Source organism: Papilio xuthus, unplaced genomic scaffold (assembly GCF_000836235.2).
Source record: "Papilio xuthus unplaced genomic scaffold, Pxut_1.1 DF827679.1, whole genome shotgun sequence".
Taxonomy (NCBI): Eukaryota; Metazoa; Arthropoda; class Insecta; order Lepidoptera; family Papilionidae; genus Papilio; species Papilio xuthus.
In genome coordinates this window covers 877,029-902,295 of record NW_013530970.1, presented here as the reverse complement: position 1 = coordinate 902,295, position 25,267 = coordinate 877,029, and the positions used below count along the sequence as shown (strand labels likewise).

Sequence of the window (25,267 nt, the reverse complement as noted above, 5' to 3'; positions counted from 1 at the left end):
ACGAATTGAATTTTTTTTTTGTTGTTTTAAGTGCGAAAATAAAAAAAATCTTAATAAGTAACCTATGTGTTCTTCCAGAATATGTTCTACATCTATGCCAAATATCATCAACATCGTTTAAGTCGTTCCGGAGATAGCTTCTAAAGGTACACGTCCATTGGCTCGCGCCGGACGCACCGCACGGTTTTGCTTTTGCTTGATACGGGCGGCGAGAATGATGGACGCAATGCCTCGCAATCCGTTGCGGGCTGTGCGTGCGGAGCGTTCGGCGCGGGACAATGGACACGTACCTTAACAAACATCAATCTAACCTTAGCATTTATAATATTATTAATATGATTTATTAAATTCATTGTAATTAAACCATTTAATCGCAGCATATCTTTATTATCAAGCATTATTACAATTTTATAGAACAATTGTCTATAAAAGTTTTAATAGGAGTTCATTGTATTATTTCAAAAGAAGATAATAAAGCAGACATTCAAAAGGACGGCGTAATGCCTTAATGAGGCAACCGTGCGTGAACTATTCAAACTTATAATGAATTTACATTGATTCAGATAAAACATAGAGACAATTTTCTAATAATTTAAAAAAAGACATTTAATTATTACGCAATAATAAAGATAAATATTTTAAAATATAATTAAAAGCGTCAATAGTCTAATGGTTAAGGGATTTCCGATCACGAAGTCGGGGGTTCGAATCCCGCCATTCGACCATATCCGAGCACAAGTATAAAGCTTAGTTGGAATGGTAAAAGAAATATTAGTAAATTACCAAATCTTCTAATATTTTATAAAAAAAAATCGGTAAACGTATCAATGCTTCTTACCAAGTATTAATGCATAATTATTAAGCTTCTTGAAATGGAATATACGCATTTAAATATCAGTAATTTTGTTCTAAATTGAATATCCCACTTTTCCCTTTAAAATACCTTCTAATAGAATCAATTTCCAATTTAAAGGAAATTATAATTTTGCATTTTAATAGAAAATCTTCGTCAGAAACATTACCAAATAGGTTCGGACAATTTATTATTTTACTAGTTGTCGCCCGCGTCTACGTACGTCCGGAATTTAAAAAAAAACACGTAATTAATAGCCTATGTCTTCTTATAGACTATGTTCTATATCTAAGTCAAATTTCATCAAGATCCGTTGAGCCGTTCTGGAGATGCCTTGTAAGAAATATCCATTCATTTAAACTTTCGCGTTTATATTAGTGTCGGTGGCTCAGTGGTCAAGCACTTGACTTGCAATTTCCAGGTCCTGGGTTCGAATCCCGCCATGTACCAATGTGTTTTTCGATTTCCGATGTACATTTATCCGACGTTCTTACGGTGAAGGAAAACATTGTGATGCAACCTGCATATATCTGAGAAGTAATTCAAAGATATATGTGAAGTCAACCAGCAATTGGTCAGAGTGGTTGACTATGGCCTAATCACCCTTAACTTAGTGGGGACGTATAGTGAGCTGATGATTTATATTAATAAGATTATCCTAAGCTTGGTTTTACAACTCCATAATTCATATCATATATATAAATACAAAATCATATTGTTATTATATCTATAAATTTTTAGTATATGAAGAGATGGAAATTTCCAGCAATGGAACGATTCTTAACTTTTACGAAAAATAAAATAACATTTTGTCTGCATGATTATATATTTTTAACGATTTATTTGTATAGAATATCAGTTAAACTTTCGATCTCTACCTAAACTACGATGGGACAATAGATTATAAAGGATGTACCATTATTCCGAAGCCGTTGTCAATTCAATAGAATCTTGAATACGCACGGTTACTCATTAAAAGCTTTGCAATCCTTTTGTCAATGCTTCCTTTATTCGAATTTCAAAATTGCTTCAGCCTTACGTTAATTATGACGATTGTATTTGAAGGATCATACTGTATACGGGGTAAATTAGTGCTGCGGAATCTTGGCCTTAATTTCAATAGCTACCTAAGCAAATCATTATTTTTTTCTTTTGATACAGATACTAAAGCTGTATCTTACTTCTTACTAATATTATAAATAAGATTTTTTTTATGGATAGATGGGTTTTTATTTTGAAGGTATCTCCGGAACGGCTTAACGGATTTTGATGAAATTTGGTACATATGTAGAATATAGTCTGGAAGAACACATAGTTTACTGAGTTTTCTTTTTAATTCTACGCGGTCGGAGTCCGGGGTGACAGCTAGTATGACATAAAAAAAGAAAAAGATTATTTCTATTCTTACATGTGTAGCTCGATAATAGAGGCACTACTGTCGCGAGGTCTGTCTCAAAATCTATATAAAAGACAGTGTTAGTTACACTATTTATAACTCAAGAACGGCTTTACTGATATGTTTGAAAATTGGTGAAGAGGTAGCTTAGAGCAAGGAGACGGACATAGAATACTATTTTAAATATTTTTTTTCGAATTTTTTTATTTAACTTACTAATATCATAAATGCGAATGTTTAGATGGATGTGATGTGGATGAATGGATGGGCTGGCTACATTAATTAAGTTTTTTAATATATCCACACGGACGGAGTCGCGAGCGACAGCTAGTATATAAAAACTACATGGACAGGGATAATAGCGCAGATATCTTTGTTTCAAATTGTTCCATACAAATAAAACATTTAACATATTGTAACGTCTTTATTTTAAATAATATAATTCTAATAAAATTAAATTGCATATTCTAGTCTAATAACTATTACTATGACATATATTTACAAATAATTGCAGTCAAAATACAACATAATTCATATATTTAAACGTTAATGCAATAAATATGTAGTTACAAAACAGATTTGCAGCCGTAAAATTTAGTTTGACTAGTTTGAATTAACAAAATCTTTTTACTACCAATGAAGTCAAAAAAAATCTAGATATTTCACGTAATAAATGGATTGTAACTTTGACTGCAACATGCATATTCCCAGAGGGGAGACAGAACAAATGAGTTGTCATCTCTTGCAGCGGCAAATACGTTTGAGCGCCCGCTTCAGACCCGCGAAGTAATGTATCACTTGCTCCTGCAACATAAATGCATATAAAATGAGTCAAAGAATAATCCATTAGTAAAATAAAATACTATAATAATTGAAGAATTAATAATTAATTTAAAAATCCATAGATTTTCTAAGAATTAATGTCACAGACCTACTCCGCAGACTTTTAAAGATCAATCAATTTTAATTTAAATAAATCTCTAACTCCTATGTTCACATTCTTTTAATCGTTTATAGCAATACTTTAGTGGGCCCTACTTATAATAAATCTACACTTAAAACGATTCTGAGTGCGGCTTACTGTTAAATTGTATAATTAAATTTGTTCAGAGCTTATTCCACCCATTCATATCTTCATATAATCAACGTTTTACAATAAACAATGGATTTAAACACGATGTGATCAAACATAGAAGAAACATACCTGCATAAGATTAAAGCACATTGCTCCGAGAGCTATTCCCAACATGAGGTAGAGCGAACACACTATGAAGGACGTCTCAATACGTGGCGTATAGACTCTTTCGCCAGGAACAAAATCACCGAAACCAATGCTAGAAGAACAAACAACTTATTAATATAGTAACTACTGTTAGGAAGAAAATCCGACAGTGTGCCGGTGTGGCACAACACTAGCGTTACTAAAATATCAACGTTTATGTCCCCTCACTAATCATTCTGACACTTGATGCTGTAATGAAAGCGCGCCATTCGCGCCATAGGATTCCAACTAATAATGTCTAAAACTACTTAATACATTTTTAAAAATCAAATTAATATTAAGAATGGAGTGATAAATTACCTGCTTAACGATATAAAACAAAAATAAGCTCCATCCAACTGGTCCCATTTCTCCCAAAGCCCGAATATCATCGATCCAAACATAATGTACCTGATAAAAAGTTTATATTATATTATTTATAAGTTAATTTAAATATTAATTGAGAAAAATGTAGATAATTGTAACACAATGTAGTAAAAAAAAGCACATTCAAATCGTAAGAAAGCACCAAGAACAGACTTAATTGAATTTCTCCAATTTATTTTATGAACACTCACCCGACCATAACTGCTACACACACACTAATCGGCACTGTTATCGTCTGAGCATCAAAGGTGACATAACTGAAGTCACTAGCCACACTCTCTACCCTGTACGCAGGCTCCGACCAGCCGCGGTCATGAGGATACCGTGGGTCCAAAGGATGTGGCAGTCTTCTTATATCCAACCTCCTTTGAATCATAAAGAGGAATTACTACTAATAATTATTATTATTATCGTTTGCCTGCTTCTCTTAAAAAAAGAGAATGAGATATGACTACTTAAAGAGATAATATAATATAGAGATAAAAGCTATTCATTCTGAATCTAAGCTCATAATCAGTCCTTAATTCTTCTACTTTTACTTTTTTACCTTCTATTTTTGAAAATAAGAAGATCTCTTTACAATACCTTTGATGATAAATAGCATACGGTGGTATCCTATAATCTGGTGTGACATCAGACTCTGACACCCTATGTCTCCAACCTTCAGGACACTCTATACTTTCCGCTTCGCTGGTCTCCAACTACGATACAATAAATATTGAAGATTCTATGAGAAATGAGGACAAGAGATACGCTACCAATTTAAAATTAAATTTATCATTTGTTCAGATTTGTTTATTCAGATGTTACATCAACGGGATTATTAGACTATTTTCCATTCGAAGACTATTTTCTAGACTTTAGACTAGTCTTAGAAATCAGGTATGGTATTAGTAAGGTCAGGTAAAATTAGAGGTATCAAAATTACGCTTTACTTGATGTTAAATGTTACTTGCTTCTACAATTATACATACCTGAGTACGCAACCGAACCACTCTTCGTCTCCCAAACCCTGGACATCCTCGGCACAAACACACCAACGCATACAAACATTTGAACCAGCGCGCCAATAATTGACCTTAAAATACAGTTAACACATTATGTTACACTAAATATCCGAAATTAGTATACTTAATTTATTAAAAACTTACCAACATTAGTAACGTATAAAAGGAAGAGAGGCATCCCCAGTAATGCGTAGAATATAGTCATGACTTTACCCCAACTCGTCCGAGGACTTAAATGCCCATAACCTGGAACATAAATAAATAACAATTATTATTTAAAGCCAAATATTGGCCTGTATATAGAAATGAAGGTAAAGGAAAACATCGTGATGCAACCTGCACATATCTGAGAAGAAATTCAAAGATATGTGTGCAGTCAACCAACCCGCACTGGGCCAGCGTGGTTGACTATAGCCTAATCACCCTTAACTTAGGGTAGGCTCTGAGTCCCTCGGTGCGGACGTATAGTGTGAGCTGATGATGATTATATAGAAATGCCAATTGCTCGAAAAGAAGAATAAAAAATCCCGATTAACTTAAAACACTCCGGAGGAATCAGAATCGAAACCTCACTTATCAAAGTTCATTTGTTTAGGCAACAGGTCACCATAGAATTCTGTCAGTTGGGTGATCTAGAAGTGACCTTGAATGGATCACATGAAGTAACGGTATGTAAATTGATCATCAAATACAATTTGTTATTCAATCAGTTACAAATTGAAATCTGAGTGATTGGCGCACTCCGACCGAAGCGAATTCAATACAATTTCCAGCGGGACGATGGAATCACTCGCCGCCCTTGGGGTCGCAGCTTCAATCTTACAAGTAACCTAATTATCGGCATCGGATCTAGAACTTTCGAGGATTCAAATGACTCGAAATGGCCATCTGACAACTTAAAATATACGATATGATATGATACAAGCCCAAGATAAGCGATTGTTATTTTCTTACCTCTTCCATCTATATTAAATAATTTGATATCTCTGAGCTTTGTTTAATTTAATTGTATGAATGTTTTGATCAAAAAAATACAAAAAAGATGGTTTACTAAACGCAAGATCATTATGATTATAATAACTGTAATTATCTTAATTAGTAGCCTATGTATTCTTCCAGACTATGTTCTATATCTTTGACAAATTTCGATCGATCGCTAGTTGTCATAGACTATTCTGCAGATAGCTTCTAATAAACATCCATCGACCCAAACATTCGCATTTAATATAAAAGGTTAGAAGGTACAAACGTGTTAAAAGGCATTTTGACAGTTAACTGAGTATTCTTAAGGTGTATTTTTGATTAACAAATAAATATTATTACATTACCTATGCTGGTTATGACAGTAAGAGAATATAGAAATGCAGATGAGAAACTCCATTGCCGCGAAGACCGGCCGCCATCCCAACCGTTGCGCACCGCGGTCACTATTTTGCTCTGGTACTTGCTTAGTTCTATGTTTAACCTGTAATTTTAAAGTCATTATCTATATATATAAACCAATTGCTGTTCGTTAGTCTCGCTAAAACTCAAGAACGGCTAAACAGATTTATCTTAGTCTTGAAATGTTCGAGGAGGTCTAGGGAAGGTCTAAAAGGTGAGACAATTTCGAATAAACGCCGGAAACTAATTTATCTTTTCAATCGACGCGGACGAAGTCGTGGACGATAGCCAGTATAACAATAAAAATGTTAGAAAAGAATATCAGGTTATAAACAAATTTGGTTTAAAAATTATTATACGAAATAAAAAGCTTATGGTCAATGTGTTCTTCTAGACTATGTTCTACATCTATGTCTTTTAGCGTGGTCCATCTAGCACCAGTGGTTCCCAAACTTATTTTGTCTAATGCCCACGTTGAGAATAAATATTTTTTTAGCGCCCCCGTATTAGAGTTTAAGCAATCTTTTAATTCATATTAGTTGATGTTCACAAATTGTTGTTGAGAGTCGCCAGCTCATGCAGTCGTTGTCTAAGAGGCCTCCTAGCTAAATAAAATTACAAATCACCCCCAGGGGTGGTGGTGGGAAACATTCGCAATTATATTAGTAAGATATGATTCTCACCTGTACTTTAAAGCAGTCTCGTTGAATAGATTAAGTGCTAGCGTGACATTCTGCCAGAGGTACTGAGCCGTGTTGTTCCTTTCTAACGTCATATTGTTGACGCGCTCTATCTCGCTCGCACCTTCAATGGCTTGGAACATGAATGCTCCTGGAAAATCGCACACAAACATAATGAATACATCTAGAAGAGACATTCGATACACAAAAGAATCACAGATTATTACGACTAATTTAGTTGTTAAGAAATAAAAGATGTTTTTAAATTCACTTTTGCTTTGTGATTTCTTAAGTTTTAACTGCCACATCCAGTGTCTTTATGGTCACTAAGTATGTCCCTTAGGGCAGACACATCTACTTAAGACTCCAAGTGCAGCATTAACAAGTAGGTACTAAAAGGTGGTTGATTTTAATCCATCCATTCAAACCTAACCTTCTGAATTATGTTTTTATCTATTTATGTAATATGAAACGAAGAGATTAAATACATAAAGAAGAATATAATGTAATAAAATGCATAGATAGTGGTAGAATTTCCCTGACTGAAGATCGACACCGCAACCATTGTAAAAGGGACTTAGTCAATAATTAAATTGGTTCGCCTTTTGACTTTGATTTGAAAGCAAATTGACGTCTAAGATTTAGACAAAGGTATCAGGAATGAAATAAGGCTCCTAATACAAATTACATAGAAATTAATTAATCACGATAACTATATGAAACGGTCAAATAAAGTTTTGTTTGTTTATTTTATACCGCGCGGACGGAGTCGCGGGCTACCGCTAGTATATTTCATAAGTTTCACATACTTGTGATAAGAAGTGATAGTATCATTTAATATTAGTTTTTATGAGTCCATCAGATGAATTATAACGAATCTTTGTCTAACAAAAAAAATCGTTTGTACACAATAATCTCAAATACTACAGAACCAATTTAAAAAATACTTTTTTATTTATTACCTTAATTATCAAAGAAGGTTATAACATATTTATCACCACGCTATCACTCTTAGGAGGTGATCAAAATCAAAAAGAAAGAAATGGTGTACTCCTCTTTTAAAACGGTTAGACTGTTAAATACGATTCAAATGATAGTAAAGTTTTCTTACCAGCAACAGTATACCCAACCACGAGTACAATCAAGCCGATGTTACTGAAGAGGAATGCTAACAGATTCCTCACGTAGTTTCTAATGCGGGAAGCTAGGCGGCGCCTGCGTCGCGGCATCATACACCAACCATTATGACCTACGGCCAGAGAGACGGCCGCATTTTTTTACCCTCCACTCTATCTCCGATAGTATTTGACCACATTCTGAAATTTAATACATTGAATTATTTTCTTTATTGAATCTTGGATTGTTAACACAATATACATCACTGAACATTTAATTAATTAAGTGCATCGAGTATATAATGATAAAACCAATAGTAATCATATCCCCATTCCTAAAAGAGTAGAGCCCGCTTTAACATCTTCGCACGCATTGGCCCGGCTCGCCCGCTGAAATACCACGACCACACAGAAGACAGGCGTCAAGTGGAAGTAATTCCGCGTTTCGTCTGATGAGTGTGCATCCCGGAGGCCTAATTTAGTCCTCTTTCCCTTATAAGGAAAGGTGGGAAGTGGAAGTGGACTTTCTTGATGAGAGGATGCATAAAAAGGGAAAATATTTTCTTTCTGAGCATCCTCTCTGTTGATTAAAGGTAGGCAACGCATATGCAATTGTGTATGTCTATGGGCAACGATCACTTCGCTATTTCAGTGATTTCAGGTGGCCGCTCGCTCGTTTGCCACCTTATGATATAAAAAAAATTAATAGGTACACATATTTTCAAAGTATTGAAGCAAGTCCGGGTCTTCATATATTTGTTAAATAAAATAAATTCCTAACGAATTAATATTTTCTAGTCCATACACAAGGAGCGTCGGTGGCTCAGTGGTCAAGCACTTGACTTGCAATCTGCAGGTTCTGGGTTCGAATCCCGCCATGTACCAATGTGTTTTTCGATTTACGATTTACATATGTACATTTATCCTACGTTCTTACAGTGAAGGAAAACATCGTGATGCAACCTGCACATATATGAGAAGTAATTCAAAGATATGTGTGAAGTAAACCAACCCGCACTTGGCCAGCGTGATTGACTATGGCCTAATCACCCTTAACTTAGGGTAGGCTCCGAGCCCCTCTGTGGGGACGTATAGAGAGCTGATGATGATGTGGCATAGATGAAGAGCATAGTCCATAGTATAAAATGTATAGGCTATTAATTCCGTTTTTTTCATAATTTCGTGCGGACGTAGTCGCAAGCGACAGCTAGTTATTACATAAACATATTATAGTCATTCGTAAATCTTTCATCATAATATTAGATAGTGTTCTTGAACTAATTTATTTTTCTTTTTTTTCATTTATAATTTTGAATTTAGAATATAATTTACTGGCAATGAATCTCGATGAAAAATGATCGTTTCCGGTGATAGACATTCTTTAACGCCTGAAACTTTCAAAGTCGACATAATTTTTCGTTTATTTATTTTTATAAATTAAAACTTATAGAGTTACACATAAATATTTGGCTGTTAAAATTTATTTAATAGGGTTGCCACTTTTATTTGAGAATTAGTAAACAAAATACTTAAAAAGTACACTTTCGATTGGAACAACTTCAAGAATAATCAATAAAATGTAGTATCAATTTATTAATACGACTGTTTATAACAAAGTGTACTACATTGCTGTGTTTGTACGACCCTGTCGCGAGATCTGGACTGTGTCTTATGATGTAAGCAGCAATCTATACAAAATTATAATTAATTACATTTACATATATACGGTTAACAGATTTACGAATCGAAACACCTACGCTCTTGTTCCCACTTGATAATATAAATCTTACTAATATTATAAATGCGAATGTTTGGATATTTAGATGGAGGTTTGTTGAAGATATCTCCAGAACGGCTCAACGGATCTTGCTGAAATTTGGCATAGATGTAGAGCATCATATATACGAAAACATTTTTTTAATTGTACGAGAGCGTAGTTTTGAGCATTACATAAAACCTACATATATAAATCTTCGTCTTCTATATAAATTCTTTATTTATTACCTTTCTGTGATAAAGTTTGTATTTTATATCAGAGATAATTTTCGACCACATTCTCAGAAATCTCTTCTATAGAAAATGTGTCATTTTATAGCTCTATTCAAATAATTCCCTTTGATTAATCTTGATTATATTATGTTCGTATCAATCAAATTAATAATAAACATCAAAGGGGTAATGTATAGCAATATCACATTTACTTTGATATCGTACTTCAATATATGCGGACATTCCACACATGTAAAAATAAATAATTGTTATCCCTTTTTAAACAAAGAGAATGACAAGGATAGAAGACTGAAGAAAGTATGGATGGATTGTGTCAAAAATTTACGTAGAAAAATAGTGAATTCAGATATGACGGCTGATAGAGATGTAAGAAGGAGTAGTACAGTCAGCTGCATAAATATGTATACATTTTTAAACTTCAGAAACTTGTGAAGGCCATCGTTTCTAAAAATAGTTATTAAATTATTTGTCAAGAACACGTATTAATGTACGGAAGCATAGAGACCCTTTTTTTAAACAAAAGCGTGTACTATTTTCTAGAGCTATGTAAATGCTTGTATATTTTTGCAGTTGACTGTACATATTGTGCCGACATTAGGTAGAGAAAAAAATACAGACGAATTGATAATCTGCTTCTTTTTTAATTCAGCTAAAAGGTGATGTTGATAATTGACAGGGATAGCAATAAAATTGCAACACAAGTGCTAGAACATTGGAGACTCACAAACATGGCCGCCAAAAGTTTAGTTACGAAAGCGGATGTCTACGTTGTTACTGGTAATAAATTTTATGTCACAGCACCAAGGTTCGATTCCCGAACGGAACGTTTATTGGTACGTAAAACAGTAATAGTAGGTTCGATCTAAAAATAGACGGATAATACGCAAGCCAAGCTCACCTGATCCCTACGTGTTAGTACTAGGCGAGCATAAAACGTTGAGACAACGTTCAACAACATTCTATACTAACCACTGTTGCAAAACTTGTATACTTATATTTTTGTCTTTGTTCTTTTCATAGAAAATAAGTAGGATGGCAATATTGGAAGACACTGATTTATTATGTCGTTCTATTATTTAGCCACATGTCAAAAGACAGAGATAATTACGATTTAAATCTAAACTGCATTACCGATTTATACATCAAACATGAAAGCTATATTTAAAAACATTCAATAATATATCATAGCATCAAAGAAATGCTATTTCAATCACAATATAACGAGTCTAAACAAAATAGTGGAGCGATTTCGTATTCGCGTTAATAAAATTATAGAGCACGCTTTTATGACGGCTGTTGGACATATGTCGGTGACGTCAATGATCACGTCATAACGAAGACGACGAACTGAAGAAAACTATGAGCGTATAAAACTGGACTATGCTACAGCAAATGCTTTTGTCTGATTTATAATATCCTTAAGTCTTGTTCTGGGAGAAGAAACTAGATGCACCGTGGGATACCAAAATTAATTTATATCAATAATTTAGTATCTCTATAACTTTTGTAACGACCTTGATTCTCTATCCCTCTAAAAATCTGCCAATCCAAATTCCAAAAAATGCCAGGTTATGAAACTTTTTACGAAAAAAAGAGCCCAAATGGATATATAAGTTCTAAGTTAGCTGTATAAATAATTAAGAAAATAATACAACTTGATGCTAAATAATTGTCTTAGTTAAATTCACTATTCTCAAAACTATCATTCAATTTGAAAACTATTATATATTACTTTAATAAACTTTAAGTTCAAAATACGATGTCAATACTTTAAAACTTTATAGCTAGTTCCACGTTTTCTAGTTTTGAAATCAAGACTACGTTACTAGGCACAGAATGCGTTAATTATAGTCGAAACCTTTAATAGTTTCTACGTCTCTTAAGCGAAACCAGTTGGCAAGGTTTTCATCAACAAAACTGACCGTAAATCTAAAAGATTTTGCAATTTTAACATCTGTAACTACGTGTATCCGAACGGTAAAAAACGCTTGTAAACTTTTATGGCTAATTATAATTAAATTAATCGTAAAACTTTTAAAGTTCCTCTTTCTATTTACTAAGCAATTATTATTTTTTAATGTCCGGCTCTCGAATGTACGAAATATTAGTTTTTCTACGTACTTTCAGACATTATAAGTTAGAATCATTTGCCCCGAATGACGTGCTTTAGTTACATAGTCAAGTGTCAGAATTATTAGTGTGGAGATATAAACGTTGAGATTTTAATAAGGCTAGTGTTGCGCCGGTACAGTGTCGGATTTTCTTCCTAATAGTATACAGATTAAAAATTTATTATTAGTTCGTGAAATTAATAAAATAAAAAAAAATACAAATCGGATGTCACCACTCACTTTAAATCGATCAAGCTGTACAGATTACACCAGGTCACAATGACACACCTTTCCTTCCGTAAAACATTACTTCACGTCAGTCAAAAAACCCCCAAAAGTTCGACTTTACCTCCTATGAATACACAATAACCTCGTCAAAATCAGTTCAGCCAGCTAACCACAAACCCGCACACATAAAAACATACAAACCCTAAAAAAATATTAACTTTCTGAGTCAGTCGCTTGCATAATACACTAATAAAATGTCATATCTTCTAGCAAAGTAATATATCATTGGTCTACGTATACAAAATTATATAGTATGTTACAAAATAGATGAAGATATCGTAAACGAATCAAGATATACAAACATAGTGAGCTGTAATTAAAACTGTGCCAGTTGAAAGTAAAATCAAACAATGGAAGCGATCGATGTGATTTATACGCGCACGAAATTACACAACATAACCAAATGCTTACAATTCACATGTTCTCTTTAATTAATCGTATTTATTTTTATATAACTCGTCGCCCGCGAAAACATCCGTTCGGTATTAAAATAAAACCTAATTTGTAGCTTGTCGTCTTTCAGGCTATGTTCTACATTTAAGTCAAATTTCAGAGTGATACATTGAACCGTTTTGGAGATACCTTCTAACAAACCATCCATCTATATATTACATTACTTTACATTCGAATTTATAATGTTAGTAAGATAGAGTACTATATGTAGTTTTTGGTATAATTCACGGTTGGTTACTTATATAAATTGTTTAGAAGTAATAGCCAAGTTTGTAGTAAGCTTTCGTCTTTCGCAAGTTCACCTTGATTACAACATCCATCATCTAGCATCTATGTTACATCTACGTATTTTATTAGATTTAGTCCTAACTCTAAAAAGAAAAAAAAATCAGTAATGCATGATTGTACATCCAAACATTTAAATCCATAGCCCATAGGATGCGTAGATTTTAGATTTGAATTTAGTACAGTCTGCTGCATGTCTACATTTAAAAAGCTCCAGAAACTCATATAAACTTGCGGCTTTTAAAATATGTGTACACATCCATCTGTATGCTTCCATGAATACATATTACTGATGAATACTAGTAAAAAATGTTTTAATATTTATGCAGCTGACTGTACTGATACAATCAAGCTAAAATAATTACGATAAAATAAAACAAACAGAATAAAACACAACATTCTTTTTTATTATTAGTAACAATTTGAAAATTGCAAAACTATGTTCAACTTTAATAGTTTCTGATCTATTTGAGACGCAACTATTGAATATTTAGCACTAAAATATTGACAGTTCTAATAGGAACTTTCAATTTCATAATTACATAAATTTAACTCACCACAATCCAACAGAACATCTTCAATTATAACGACAAAAGATTTCTAAATCATCACTCAACATTTCAATAAGTTTATTATTAAACAAATATTACAATTTCCATAAAGTTAAAACTAAAATACTAAAAAACTATAATAAATGAAAGTATTACTAGAGTAAATAGAACACTGAATGTAGGTCCAAATGGTAAATGTTCGTACGTCGGGGTGCGCACGATTCGACTAACCAGCTGGACAGAACGCGGTTCATGAGTTATCATAGATTAAACATATTATAGACTGTTCAATAGCAGCGTAGTAGGGCGAGGTGCGGCAACCGCCCCGGGCGCCGTTAAAAGGGCGCATGCGGTAGCCAAAGAGCCAAAGAGGCATAACAAATCCCGCCCAGGGCAACGGAAATGGCCCTAAAATCGGCCCTGGACTTTTTAGTGTCCCGTGCCCATAAACCTCTGCTTGAAGGTAAATAGTTGCATTAACTCTCTTTAATGGAATAGTTTATATGACTAATTACCGACCAGTGTTGTGAACAGCAAATATAATTTCCTTCCTTCTTCCTACCTTCTGTATCCTTCTTCAGTCTTAGTCGTTTCACTGTAGAAGTCCCAATATTGTTGTTGTACAGTTACATCAGTGGAGACTCCCCAGTTAGTAAGTTAGACCCAAAACAAAAGAAATGTAGTGAATCAGTAATCAGTCTTTTTTTACTTTAATCTTTGACGTGTCTAGTTCTAATATTATCCGCGAGACGTCGGTAGCGACGTATCAATTTTAGTTTTTATTGTACGCTCCGGCGTCGATGTATTTCTGTACCACTCGCCTGGATCTGAACGCTATTGCCCTAAAGGAAATATTAGCGTGCTTTAAATGGGGTGGACAGATAGAGTAATTCTAGTTTTCAAGGAGTTTCCACATTCTCTTACTTAAGGTGATTATTTTAAGATTTTTTGTCACCAATGTTAAGGCACTAAAATCCAGGTTAATCTTAATAATATTATAAATGCGAATGTTAAGATGGATGGGCGGACGTTTCTTTGAAGGTATCACCAGAACGGCTGTATGGATCTCGCTAAAATTTTGCACAGAACATAGCCTAGAAGAACACATAGGTTACTACTTACGATTTTTTTTTTAACTCCTTGGGGACGGTGTCGCTGGCAAAGCTAGTCTGTATTTAAGATACATTTTACTTACAAAAGAATTTTTATTTTAAAATGTAAGCAAACGTTTTGTTTTCCTAGTCACGTAAGAGAGCGACAAACTAAAAAGTAAGTTGTGCAAACACATAAAATTTATGTAGGCGATATTGTCAGTGGTATTGAATTTGTTGGCTCCAGATCACTAGCGCCATCTGTCTCTGCCCTACTTGCGTCTTGGGAAATAGCTTTTTTATCATTTAATACAATCAGAATGCGTGAACACAATCGATAGGCAAAGTTTATTTGTAGTTATATTTGGTTACTGATTAATGTTAGGAAGAAAATCCGAAAATATGTCATTGACCCAACACTAGCCTTACTAAAATTGATGTTTGTGTCCCCTAACTAATTCATTCAGACACTGGACTTTGTAACTTTGTGTCTTAAATTAATAAAACCATGAATAAACGCGGTTGTTACTGTATTTGTTTAGTTAGTCTACATTAGGGTGCTTCGAAATAATGGCTAACTAGAGTTCGATATATCTATCATTCATTTTAATGCCAAAAAACTGCACAAAAATATTGTACAACATACCGAACGACGTATGCGTAAATCGGAGAAGCGATCTGTAATAATTTTAATTCTATGTTAATTTATGAATGTCCAGATATATCGGCTTTGAAAATATTCTTCATGTGTGATATTAATTCATGATTTCTATTTCTCTTTGGCTGTAGTTATTTTTAAAATTATTTTTTCGGCCAATTTCTTGCAAGCAAGGGAAATGATTAGTATAATAGACGTTTGTGTTATTTCAGGCTCAGATGCTATCTGTGGCCCGCAAGATTAATTTGCTTGCATCAATAACCGGGTCGAGAACGTTTTGACGTAGGGTTGCCATATTAATCACATAAATCCGTTATAAAAATTAGCAAGTACTATTTTAACTTCATTTACATGTGTTTCTTTGCTTGTTCTATGCCAAATAAGATTATAATTGTTTAGTTCTTCTGATAAGTTTAATTAAAATTTTGATGCCTCCATATACATACATATTGATTTTTACATATTTTATAATTTTAAACAAAAATTTATTAAAAATTTACCAAGACTTGTTATAATCCAAAGCCAAAATAAAACTAAAGTCATGGTTGCTGAAACTAACGTACAAGGACACAGAAGACATTCTTAAAATAATATGTTAAGTTTATCACTAATGTTTAGCATGTGTAACTTTGATTTAGCTACTTTTCTAAAACTAATGGCACTTGATTATTTGTATTTTACTTAATTTGTTGCCGTCTAACGAAGCTCTGATAAAACTTAAGAGCAGGATCCTCGCGACACAGGCTGCGCCTAGTGCGAGGATACTGGTAAATACTTGTAACACCCACATTTTTTATATCCATTAAATTTCTTAGCTTAACTTTTTAATCTAAACTTATGTTCTTGGATTTTAATAAATTATTTTTCATTTTTTTTTTCATTTGAATCAAAAAAGGATATCTGGTTCAACGAGCGAGGCGCTGCTATCGCGGTTAATTCTGTTTTAAAATATATAAAACCTACGTAGGCATAGAAAAAGAAGAAATACAATATGACAACTACAGTACGAAAAAGATACTGTGGCACTTTTTTTATATTAACAGGAGGGCGCTAGTGAGTTATCATAATTAGTTTGACCTATGCTCTCCTGATCAGATATTCTAGTTTGTCATTACTATTTAATATGATGATGACAAACGTACAACTCTCAATATTTATTTTATAGAAAGTCTCTATAACCAGTAATGGACATGGTCACCCTATCCTCAGTACATTACTCGCGCTTGAAATATTTTATCCGAACTGCCTCTGTTTGTGATTCATTCGGAAATGTAATACATTCGTTTGTGCGTTTGGATTTTGGTATTAATATTGTTGTAGCCTTAATTTTTAGATAATTGTGCATTGTCATTTTAATCAGACAATTTTTGGCAGTTTGATTAAGAAATATTTATTTTGAACTCTGGTTCGCACACTTAATTCTATAACCTACCGTTATTTTTTTTAATCTCACTTGTTTTTTTTCTAAAGCGGTCTTCCAGGTAGTCGTGTTACTTCCTTTTTTCAAAGAACTTTATGTCGTGTGGTTAAGAAAGTGGCAACACCATTTAAAGAAAATTATTGTACGATTTATTTTTAACATTTAAAATTATACTGGATTCGAACCCAAAAGCTGATTGTAAATTGTCAATGAATGTTTATTGTTTCAAATGAAATGAAAATGTCACATTAACATTTCATAACAACGGAAGCTAAATCTTGTAAATAAGCCCTTTAACTCATTCATGGTATATAAAATGGTGAGAAAGGAAAAGTGATTAAAATGTAAGTGTAAGGAGTAAGTAGGGTTTTTTATGTATGTGGGTTTGTTTGTATGTAAATTCAATAGCTATTGTCCGTCATAGTTATAATCTTATAGCATGGATAGAGAAACAAAGGTACGAGACACAATATTTTGGACGTCACTACTTTGATGGCGCTATTTCATCTATCAGAGCCTCAGAGAGTTGGTTCTTTTATTACTTTTTATTGAAGAAAGATCATTTATTAGACCAAACAGTGACATCTAGTGAGAATAATATCATAAAAACTTAAGTGTATTCGAAATATGCATAGATGAAAACAGATGTCTCTGTCTGTCCTTCGAACTTTTCAGAAAAACATTTATAAACACAAAATAAAAGCTATTTTATAAAACTTGGGACCTGGAATTTTTTTAAATTACGCTAACCAAGTATATCATAATTTTATTCCAATGCCAAAAATGTTGTGAAGAAAGTAAGTGACTTAAAAAGGAACGTGAAATGTCACACTGGCAACACAATCAAAATTATTTAAAAAATCTGTCTTCATTCTTGACAGTTCTTTCAAGTTATCGTCAATTTTCGGCATAACACGTTTCGTGTCATTACGACTTAAAAGTAAGTGAATTTAATTAAAATAAATATTTAAATGTGATTTCTAGTGTGTATTTAACGAATTTAAATTATATCCGTGTGCATAAAACTTGAAATATTTAGGATTCAAGTGGATCAATTTTAAGCGGACTAATACTTCGAGTGTTGATGTCTTTAACTGTGAATAACAACACGTGTATTTGATATATCATATATGTATAAACACATCAATTGATGTGTTTTAAATCATTAATATTGTGTATTTGATCAGTGTATATTTTAGTCTAGAATATCATCATAGAGGTATATTCCGTTTTAGGTTATATTTAGTAATTACCACATTACAGATAGACTTGTTTTCACTGTGCCGGCCGTTGTTAAACTGTTAATATAAAACACAGTGGCAGATATTGAATACATTCGTTAAAAATAATGGCGGCAAAAATTTCGCTCAAAACACTTGGCAGCATGGAGGTTAAGGTTTTCATTTACACAATTATTTGTCACGTGCCCAAAAAGTGTAAACAGCCCTTTAAACGTACCTCGTGGATAAATATAAAACACGAATTCATAGAATTATTTTTACAAGTTATGACCCTTACCAACGTAGAATCGGTTCTAAGGATGATTTTGTTATGCCCGTAGAACATTAAGCCAGTGAAGTATGATAGTAGCCCTCTAAATTAGCACTGACAGAACGTAAACACCAAGTCGTGCCTATAAATCCATACTTTTTATGTCTTTGTCTACCTGCTTTTTTAAAATATTTCTCTAACATTTCAGAATGCGTTACGTGGCCGCGTACCTGTTAGCCGTGCTGGGCGGTAAGGCTTCCCCAGCCGCCGCTGATGTAGAAAAGATCCTCAGCTCTGTGGGCATTGAGGCTGACTCGGAGAAACTTAAGAAGGTCATCTCCGAGCTCAATGGCAAGAGTGTTGATGAGCTTGTTGCGCAAGGTGAGATTTTTATCAGTTTTTTATTGATTTTAATGTATATGAAGTAAAATGACATTAGTATATTAGAGGTGTTCATGTTAAAAGATTATGATAGTCAATTATAAAGATACAGAGATGCTTTCTATACACAAACAAATTTTCTTTTTTAGTTTGTCACGTTTTTTGTTTAACTATGTTTGGTGCATTGGAAATATGTCTTAATATCTTGTCAAACATAATTTTTGTTTAACCTATAATTATGATGATATTAAACTCAACACCATCTTTCGTCTGAAGGATCCTGCTGTAAATATTTCCACTGATATCACTACTAAGACCTTAAAAAATTGGTATGTCTGAGTGTATGTTACAAATAATGTATCGTTTCAGGTCGTGAGAAGCTATCATCCATGCCAGTAGGTGGTGGTGTTGCGGTTGCCGCCGGTGCACCTGCTGCCGCTGCCCCTGCGGCTGAGGAGAAGAAGGGTATGTATCCATTGGCTACCCAACTCATTGTAATCAATAAACTTTATTTATATAGAGATATATTGTTTGTTTTTATTGTGTTTTAAATTACATAATATTACATACTAAAGTTAATGATGATTAATAATCACACCATCTTTCGACTGAGAAACCATGATGGTTACAATTTAATTCTGATGGCAAATTTTAACAATATTTATACATGTGTAATTTCTGTTCAATACTAATACATTTGTCTTTTGCAGAAGAGAAAGAAGCCAAGAAGGAGGAATCCGAATCAGACGATGAGGACATGGGCTTCGGTCTTTTTGACTAAATATTTTTATATTGGTATGTTTCTTTTTTTTTCTACAATAACGGTGTTGAAATGACAAATACATTAAAAGCCAGTAATTAGCTACTAGAAAAGTTAAATTAAGCCTTGTTTCAATTGTATTAAGCTTCACTTAATATAAATTTGTTTTTTATCCGCCTGTCTGTTTGAACAGACCCTTAAAATTAATCAACTACGACAGTATATGTACATTTGAAGTAAGTTTATGAAGCAAACATAGTACACTAAGTAGTTTTTTTTGAAGCACAATTCATAAATCTTATATATAAAATTCTCGTGTCACAATTTCTTCCCACACTCTGAAACGGCTTGACCGATTCTCATGAAATTTTGTGAGCATATTGACTAGGTCTGAGAATCGGCTATTATCTATTTTTAATCTCGCGCAGACGGAGTCGGGGCGACAGCTAGTAATTTTGTAAAATCAGAGTTTTGTCTTGTACTCACATATAGAATAAGTTTAATGTCTTGAGTAAGTGGTGTTTTAATAATATTGTTTTTGTTCACAGTTGTGCGGCGCACGCGGTTTTTATTCCAATTTTGGTGTAAGAGTAACTTGACTGGCGTCTATGCTTCTGTGAAATATATGACGTAATAAAATATTATATTTGTTTTATTTACCTGTATAATGAGACACTGCATTTACTGCCCTACAAAATAGTATTTAAATACTGACCACACTAAAATAGTTTCAACAAAATTGTTATGAAATTAACAAAAAGATAGACCATTGATTTGATGGGAAACAGCAATATTGAATCGCAAAATTAAATCAATAATATTAGTGGTTTCTTTTATTTAAAGATAGTTTGAATTATTATTTAAATAAAATCCCATGTTCATTATTTATACAATCATTATTAGCCTAAAAATAATGTTTACCATGACACCCATATAACTGTAAATTAGCTTCAATCAATGTCAAGTTTTTTAAATGATCCTTCTACGCCACCGAAGATGTCCGATATAGTTTTAGGCTTGCCAGGTCGAAGTGCCTCTACCGCTCGTTTCTTATTCTCCTGTATGAAGTATTCTTTATTGGCGTTCATTTTTGCAATTGCCGCTTCTAAAAAGAAAGAAAATTTTAAACAAAAAGACGTTACACAAATTTGACACCTGTCAATGTCACGAAACTAGGGATGTGGATCAATAAACCGGAATCGTGATGACCAATAAATCGATATTAATTTAAAAATCGGATATGGTTGGAAGATTAATTTTTCATTGTAGTATTTTTTTTAAGATTTGTTACAATACTTAATATAATAAATTGTACCGTGATACTCTTTCACATTCTTGGAACTGCCTCCAGCATCAGATGGCAACGCTTCCATTGGTACGTATTTGTCTAACGTCTTGGAACCGACTTGGTGCACGCAGAGGATATCCATAAGCTCTTTTTTCATAAATGGCCTCATCATTAACAGTATCTTGTCTATAAAGGACGGTGCGTTGATGAAGTGTAACCCTTTCAGTTTGACTAAAATAGCTTCCTGTAATCAATTAATATTAAAAAGTAGTAATTGTGGCTGTACTAGTAAGACACTTGTATTTTATAGAAAAGACGATTTTTTATACGTGCGCTCGGGTAAGAGTATTTTGAAACAAAACCAAGAAAAGTTCGTTGTTGATATTTTTTTACATAGCAATTAACGTTTGAACATCTTGTATGTTTTGAAATGATAAAGATGGTAAATATTCATCAGTCGGGAGAACAGTGTCGGTAAAGTACCGTTTCTTATTTTAACTTTATGATGACGCTATTGATAGGTCTCTAAGTAAATAATTAAGTGTTTATAGTTTGATTAAGTCTTTGGGTAAAAAATATATAAGTAGACAATAATATTCAGTTCAAAAGAGCACCCGTGCTTTTTTGAACCTGTGTTTCGTAATAATTGGAGTGTGGATAGATTTCTCTGCATCGTCCATAAATAAAATCAAAATAATCTAACAGTCGTATAGCAGTTTATTTTATCAACGTTTTAGTATACATCCGTTATCGCAGACGAAGTTTGAGCCAGTGATGCCCCTCGCTTTGTCGCTCGCTAGGTAAGCTATGAGTTCCGCTATCTCCTCCGGTTCGCTGACTCTGTTGAGAAGTGTAATACCTTCAAAATCCTTCCAAGTAATTGTTGTGTCGGAGCCTGCCATGTTCACGATTATATCCGTGGCAACTGGCCCAGGACTGACAGTGTTCACTCTAACACCATGCTTGCTAAGTTCCAAAGCAGCACCTTGGCTAAATATGTTTAATGCAGCCTTTGACATGCTGTAGGAAAGCATGTCTCCTGTTGACTGTACCACAATACCAGCTGCACTGGAGACATTTATGACAGTACCCTTGCTAGCTATCAAATGGTCTGCGCACAAACACGTCAGATGTACAGCGGCTCGTACATTCGTAGCCATTACACTATCATACGCGCTGAGAATATCTCCCGCTATGATAGTTCCACCTATCATTATCCCAGCATTGTTGACCAACACATCAATCTTCCCGAATTCTTCGAGGGTTCGTTTGACGATATTCCTCACTTCATCGTCCTTGGAAATGTCAGCCTTCACAATAAGATGCTTTGTAATACAAAGAGCAGCTACTTTTGCTAGTTTCGTCTCGTTTCTTCCTACAAGGGTCACGTTAGCTTTTTCTTTGGAGAAAAGGATAGCTGTAGCTGCTCCGATTCCAGAACTTGCTCCTGTTACAATGACGACTTTGCTTACGAAACTCATTTTCGGATTGTTTGTGTAGTGCAAATGTAACAACCAGCTAATATATTGTAGCCTTCTAAAGAAACTACGCAATTTCTTAATATTAAATAAAATGCTAACATGTTTAATTATCAATAATTAACGACAAACGGGTTTATTCAATAGTACTGATAATATTCAATACTGTGTTCAAAAAATGCTTACCTATTTATTTTAAAAGTTATCACCACAATGCAATTTAATTTATCTTAATTAAAACGTACCTGTAGATAGTACAAGAATTGTTGAATATTCTGTAGATCCAGTTTGGCTAGATGTCCCAGACTCATGTGTTCGAAGTCAATTACAATGACAAAGCCAGGCCACGTACCCTGCTCGTACTGCCACAGGTCTAGCAACATGAGGACAGTCCTGTGCAAACATTCAAACTTATACTTATCTTAATAATGTCTCTTTTCCACTATACGTTATGCCTAATAGTACTCTAAGAATCTTCATTGTTTTCTTCTTGATTTTTTTCTCCTCTAGATTAAATAACTTTTCGATCATTTAAAAATTAATTACTTAACTTTTAAGTTGCATATAAATACTTACTTAATAGCTTGTCCGAAGTTAAATACTTTCGGATCTGGATCCATGAAGTGAGTGAACCAGATCGCTGATCCGTCTCGTGAACGTGTGTCAAGAAGTGTCATTAGTCTAAAATGAGAACATACATTACAATCAAATCCAAAATATATTAGGGTATTAAAATACGGTTTAGTAATGTGTTTTATTAACATAGTTTTTTATAAATTTATATTTATAAATTTAATTGTATTCTAAAATCCGATAAATTGATTTTCGGTTTCTTTGTACATCACTAATCAAGACTTGACAGCTGTCAAACGTCTGAATCAAAACGTTTGATGACAAAGTTGGTATTTAATTTAATTTAAATAATAATAAGCAATTGCTAACAGCTAAATTCAAACACTAGTTACTATACTATACTAGCAATTATTCGTTTATGGCCAGTTTAACTTCTTTATTTAATTGAATTAGAAAAAAATAATTATATAAAAACGTATACTAATTAAGAATTTTATGAACCGGTTCGCAGCTCAACTTATTTTGCACCGTCTGCGAACTGCGTACTACAAGTCACAAGTCCCAGCTTGTCGACTCACATATTTGTAGTATAACGCGATGAGCTGTGAGCTGCTTATTAAGTTATTGAATCGCAACTCGACGGTGTTTACGTGAGCTGAATTTTTGAACCGGTTCAGAGCTGATTTACATATTTATAAATGGAACACTCTAAAAGTATAATACGTCTATGCTTTAAACCTTAATTTTATTTCCTTCATAAAATACTGTGTGAACTCTTACATGCTTTTCATAATCTGATCCACATCTTCCACTTTCCGATCTTTGAAGTACGTAGTGAAGAGAGTACGCAGCGTGAAGTGAAGGTCCAGGACTTGCTTGGTCACTCCAGAACTTCTGTCGCAGCAGTGATATGCCAGGATAAGGTCTAAATCTGAAACCAAATCCATTAAATATAGAAATCCCGGTTCTTTTAAGATGAAGATCACTAACAAAATAACAAGACAAGTAACCTGCCACCTCTTTGGGTTTGGCCAAAAGGTTTAGGTATATCAAGCGGACGTTAGGTAAAAAATATTTTAAAAAATAAACCTTCTGTTATTGTTAGATATATTTTTAATTATATACAAATAAAGATACATAAAAATAAAAATAAAAATTACGTACATTTACACACATTTTTTTTTACTTAAAAAATCTGTATTACTTCTTTGCGTTTGTATTTTTATTATATTGTGATAACAATTTATAATGCTAATGTGTTAAGATAACATCGCTATTGTTTAATTATGTATTATTTCAAAAATTGTGAATTAATTCTGCAACCTTAAATGCCTCATTTGAAAAACACTATACCCGGCACAATTTATGAAAAACTAGCTGCGACTCCGATCGCGCGGAATTAAAAAAAAAACTTAATTAGTAGCCAGTTACATCTATGCCAAATTTCAGCAAGATCCATACATTCAATCTGGAGATACTTTTAAATAAATATCCATCCAAATATTCGCATTTATAATATTAGTAAAGTAATATGAAGGAGCGTCGTTGGCTCAGTGGTCAAGCACTTGACTTGCAATCTGCAGGTCCCGGGTTCGATTTCCGATTTACATATGCACATTTATCCGACGTTCTTACGGTGAAGGTAAACATAGTGATGCAACCTGCACATATCTGAGAAGAAATTCAAAGATATGTGTGAAGTCAACCAACCCGCACTTGGCCAGCGTGGTCGACTATGGCCTAATCAGCCTTAACTTAGGGTAGGATCCGAGACCCTCGGTGGAGACGTAGCTGATGATGATGAAAGTAATATGGGTCACATTAAGGTTGCATCGCGATATTTTCCTTCACTGGGAAAGTCAGATATATGTATATATGTAAATTGATAAACACATTGATACGTGGCGGGATTCTAACCCAGGACTTGACTTACTTGACTTGTAATGCTTGAGCCACTGACGCACTTATAATAAGCGGTTGGTCAGTATAAGCGAAGTCATATTGAACGGGTTCTACTATAGCATTCAACACACCATGACAAATTACTGATTCTAATCGTCAATTAAATGTCTTGTCTTGTCATCTAATAAGACAGGCTGTTAGTGCTAAGCATAGTTAATACTTCAAGTCCATAAAAATAAATATATTGGTACATAAAAGTATTTAACTAAACAATAATAACGTCCTTATTCCAAAATAAGCATCATCATAATACGTCCCCACTGAGGGCTCTGACCCCTAAGTTAGAGGTGACTAGGCCATAGTCAAAATCTTTATTTCAAGCTAGCTATCGCCTGTGACTATCCGCTCGCAATTAAAAATATAGCTTATGTGTTCTTCCAGACTA

General features: G+C 33.6%; 4 protein-coding genes across 4 annotated transcripts; 1 reads left to right on the top strand and 3 right to left on the bottom strand.

Moving 5' to 3' along the window:
* Positions 1-2,842: 2,842 nt before the first annotated feature.
* sand (potassium two pore domain channel sandman) lies at positions 2,843-13,970 on the bottom strand. The gene is made up of 11 exons (XM_013312127.1): positions 13,787-13,970; positions 8,079-8,283; positions 6,971-7,118; positions 6,233-6,369; positions 5,049-5,150; positions 4,872-4,975; positions 4,483-4,598; positions 4,089-4,262; positions 3,832-3,921; positions 3,454-3,583; positions 2,843-3,053 (listed from the first exon to the last, which is right to left on the bottom strand). The coding sequence occupies exons 2-11, from the start codon at positions 8,197-8,199 to the stop codon at positions 2,985-2,987; spliced, it is 1,191 nt and encodes a 396-aa protein (XP_013167581.1). The 5' UTR covers positions 8,200-8,283; positions 13,787-13,970; the 3' UTR covers positions 2,843-2,984.
* A 3,850-nt stretch (positions 13,971-17,820) lies between these two features.
* RpLP2 (ribosomal protein LP2) lies at positions 17,821-20,222 on the top strand. The gene is given in 5 exon segments (NM_001312149.1): positions 17,821-17,889; positions 18,649-18,821; positions 19,191-19,286; positions 19,532-19,616; positions 20,130-20,222. Coding segments are annotated over 3 exon segments (339 nt in total). The 5' UTR covers positions 17,821-17,889; position 18,649; the 3' UTR covers positions 19,603-19,616; positions 20,130-20,222.
* A 271-nt stretch (positions 20,223-20,493) lies between these two features.
* Positions 20,494-23,867, bottom strand: LOC106117541 (clavesin-2-like). Its single transcript, XM_013311904.1, has 5 exons — positions 23,701-23,867; positions 22,924-23,028; positions 22,593-22,740; positions 20,897-21,113; positions 20,494-20,686 (listed from the first exon to the last, which is right to left on the bottom strand). The coding sequence occupies exons 1-5, from the start codon at positions 23,865-23,867 to the stop codon at positions 20,532-20,534; spliced, it is 792 nt and encodes a 263-aa protein (XP_013167358.1). The 3' UTR covers positions 20,494-20,531.
* Positions 21,569-22,452, bottom strand: LOC106117997 (uncharacterized oxidoreductase SSP0419-like). The gene is given in 1 exon segment (NM_001312239.1): positions 21,569-22,452. A coding segment is annotated over 1 exon segment (756 nt). The 5' UTR covers positions 22,351-22,452; the 3' UTR covers positions 21,569-21,594.
* Positions 23,868-25,267: the final 1,400 nt, after the last annotated feature.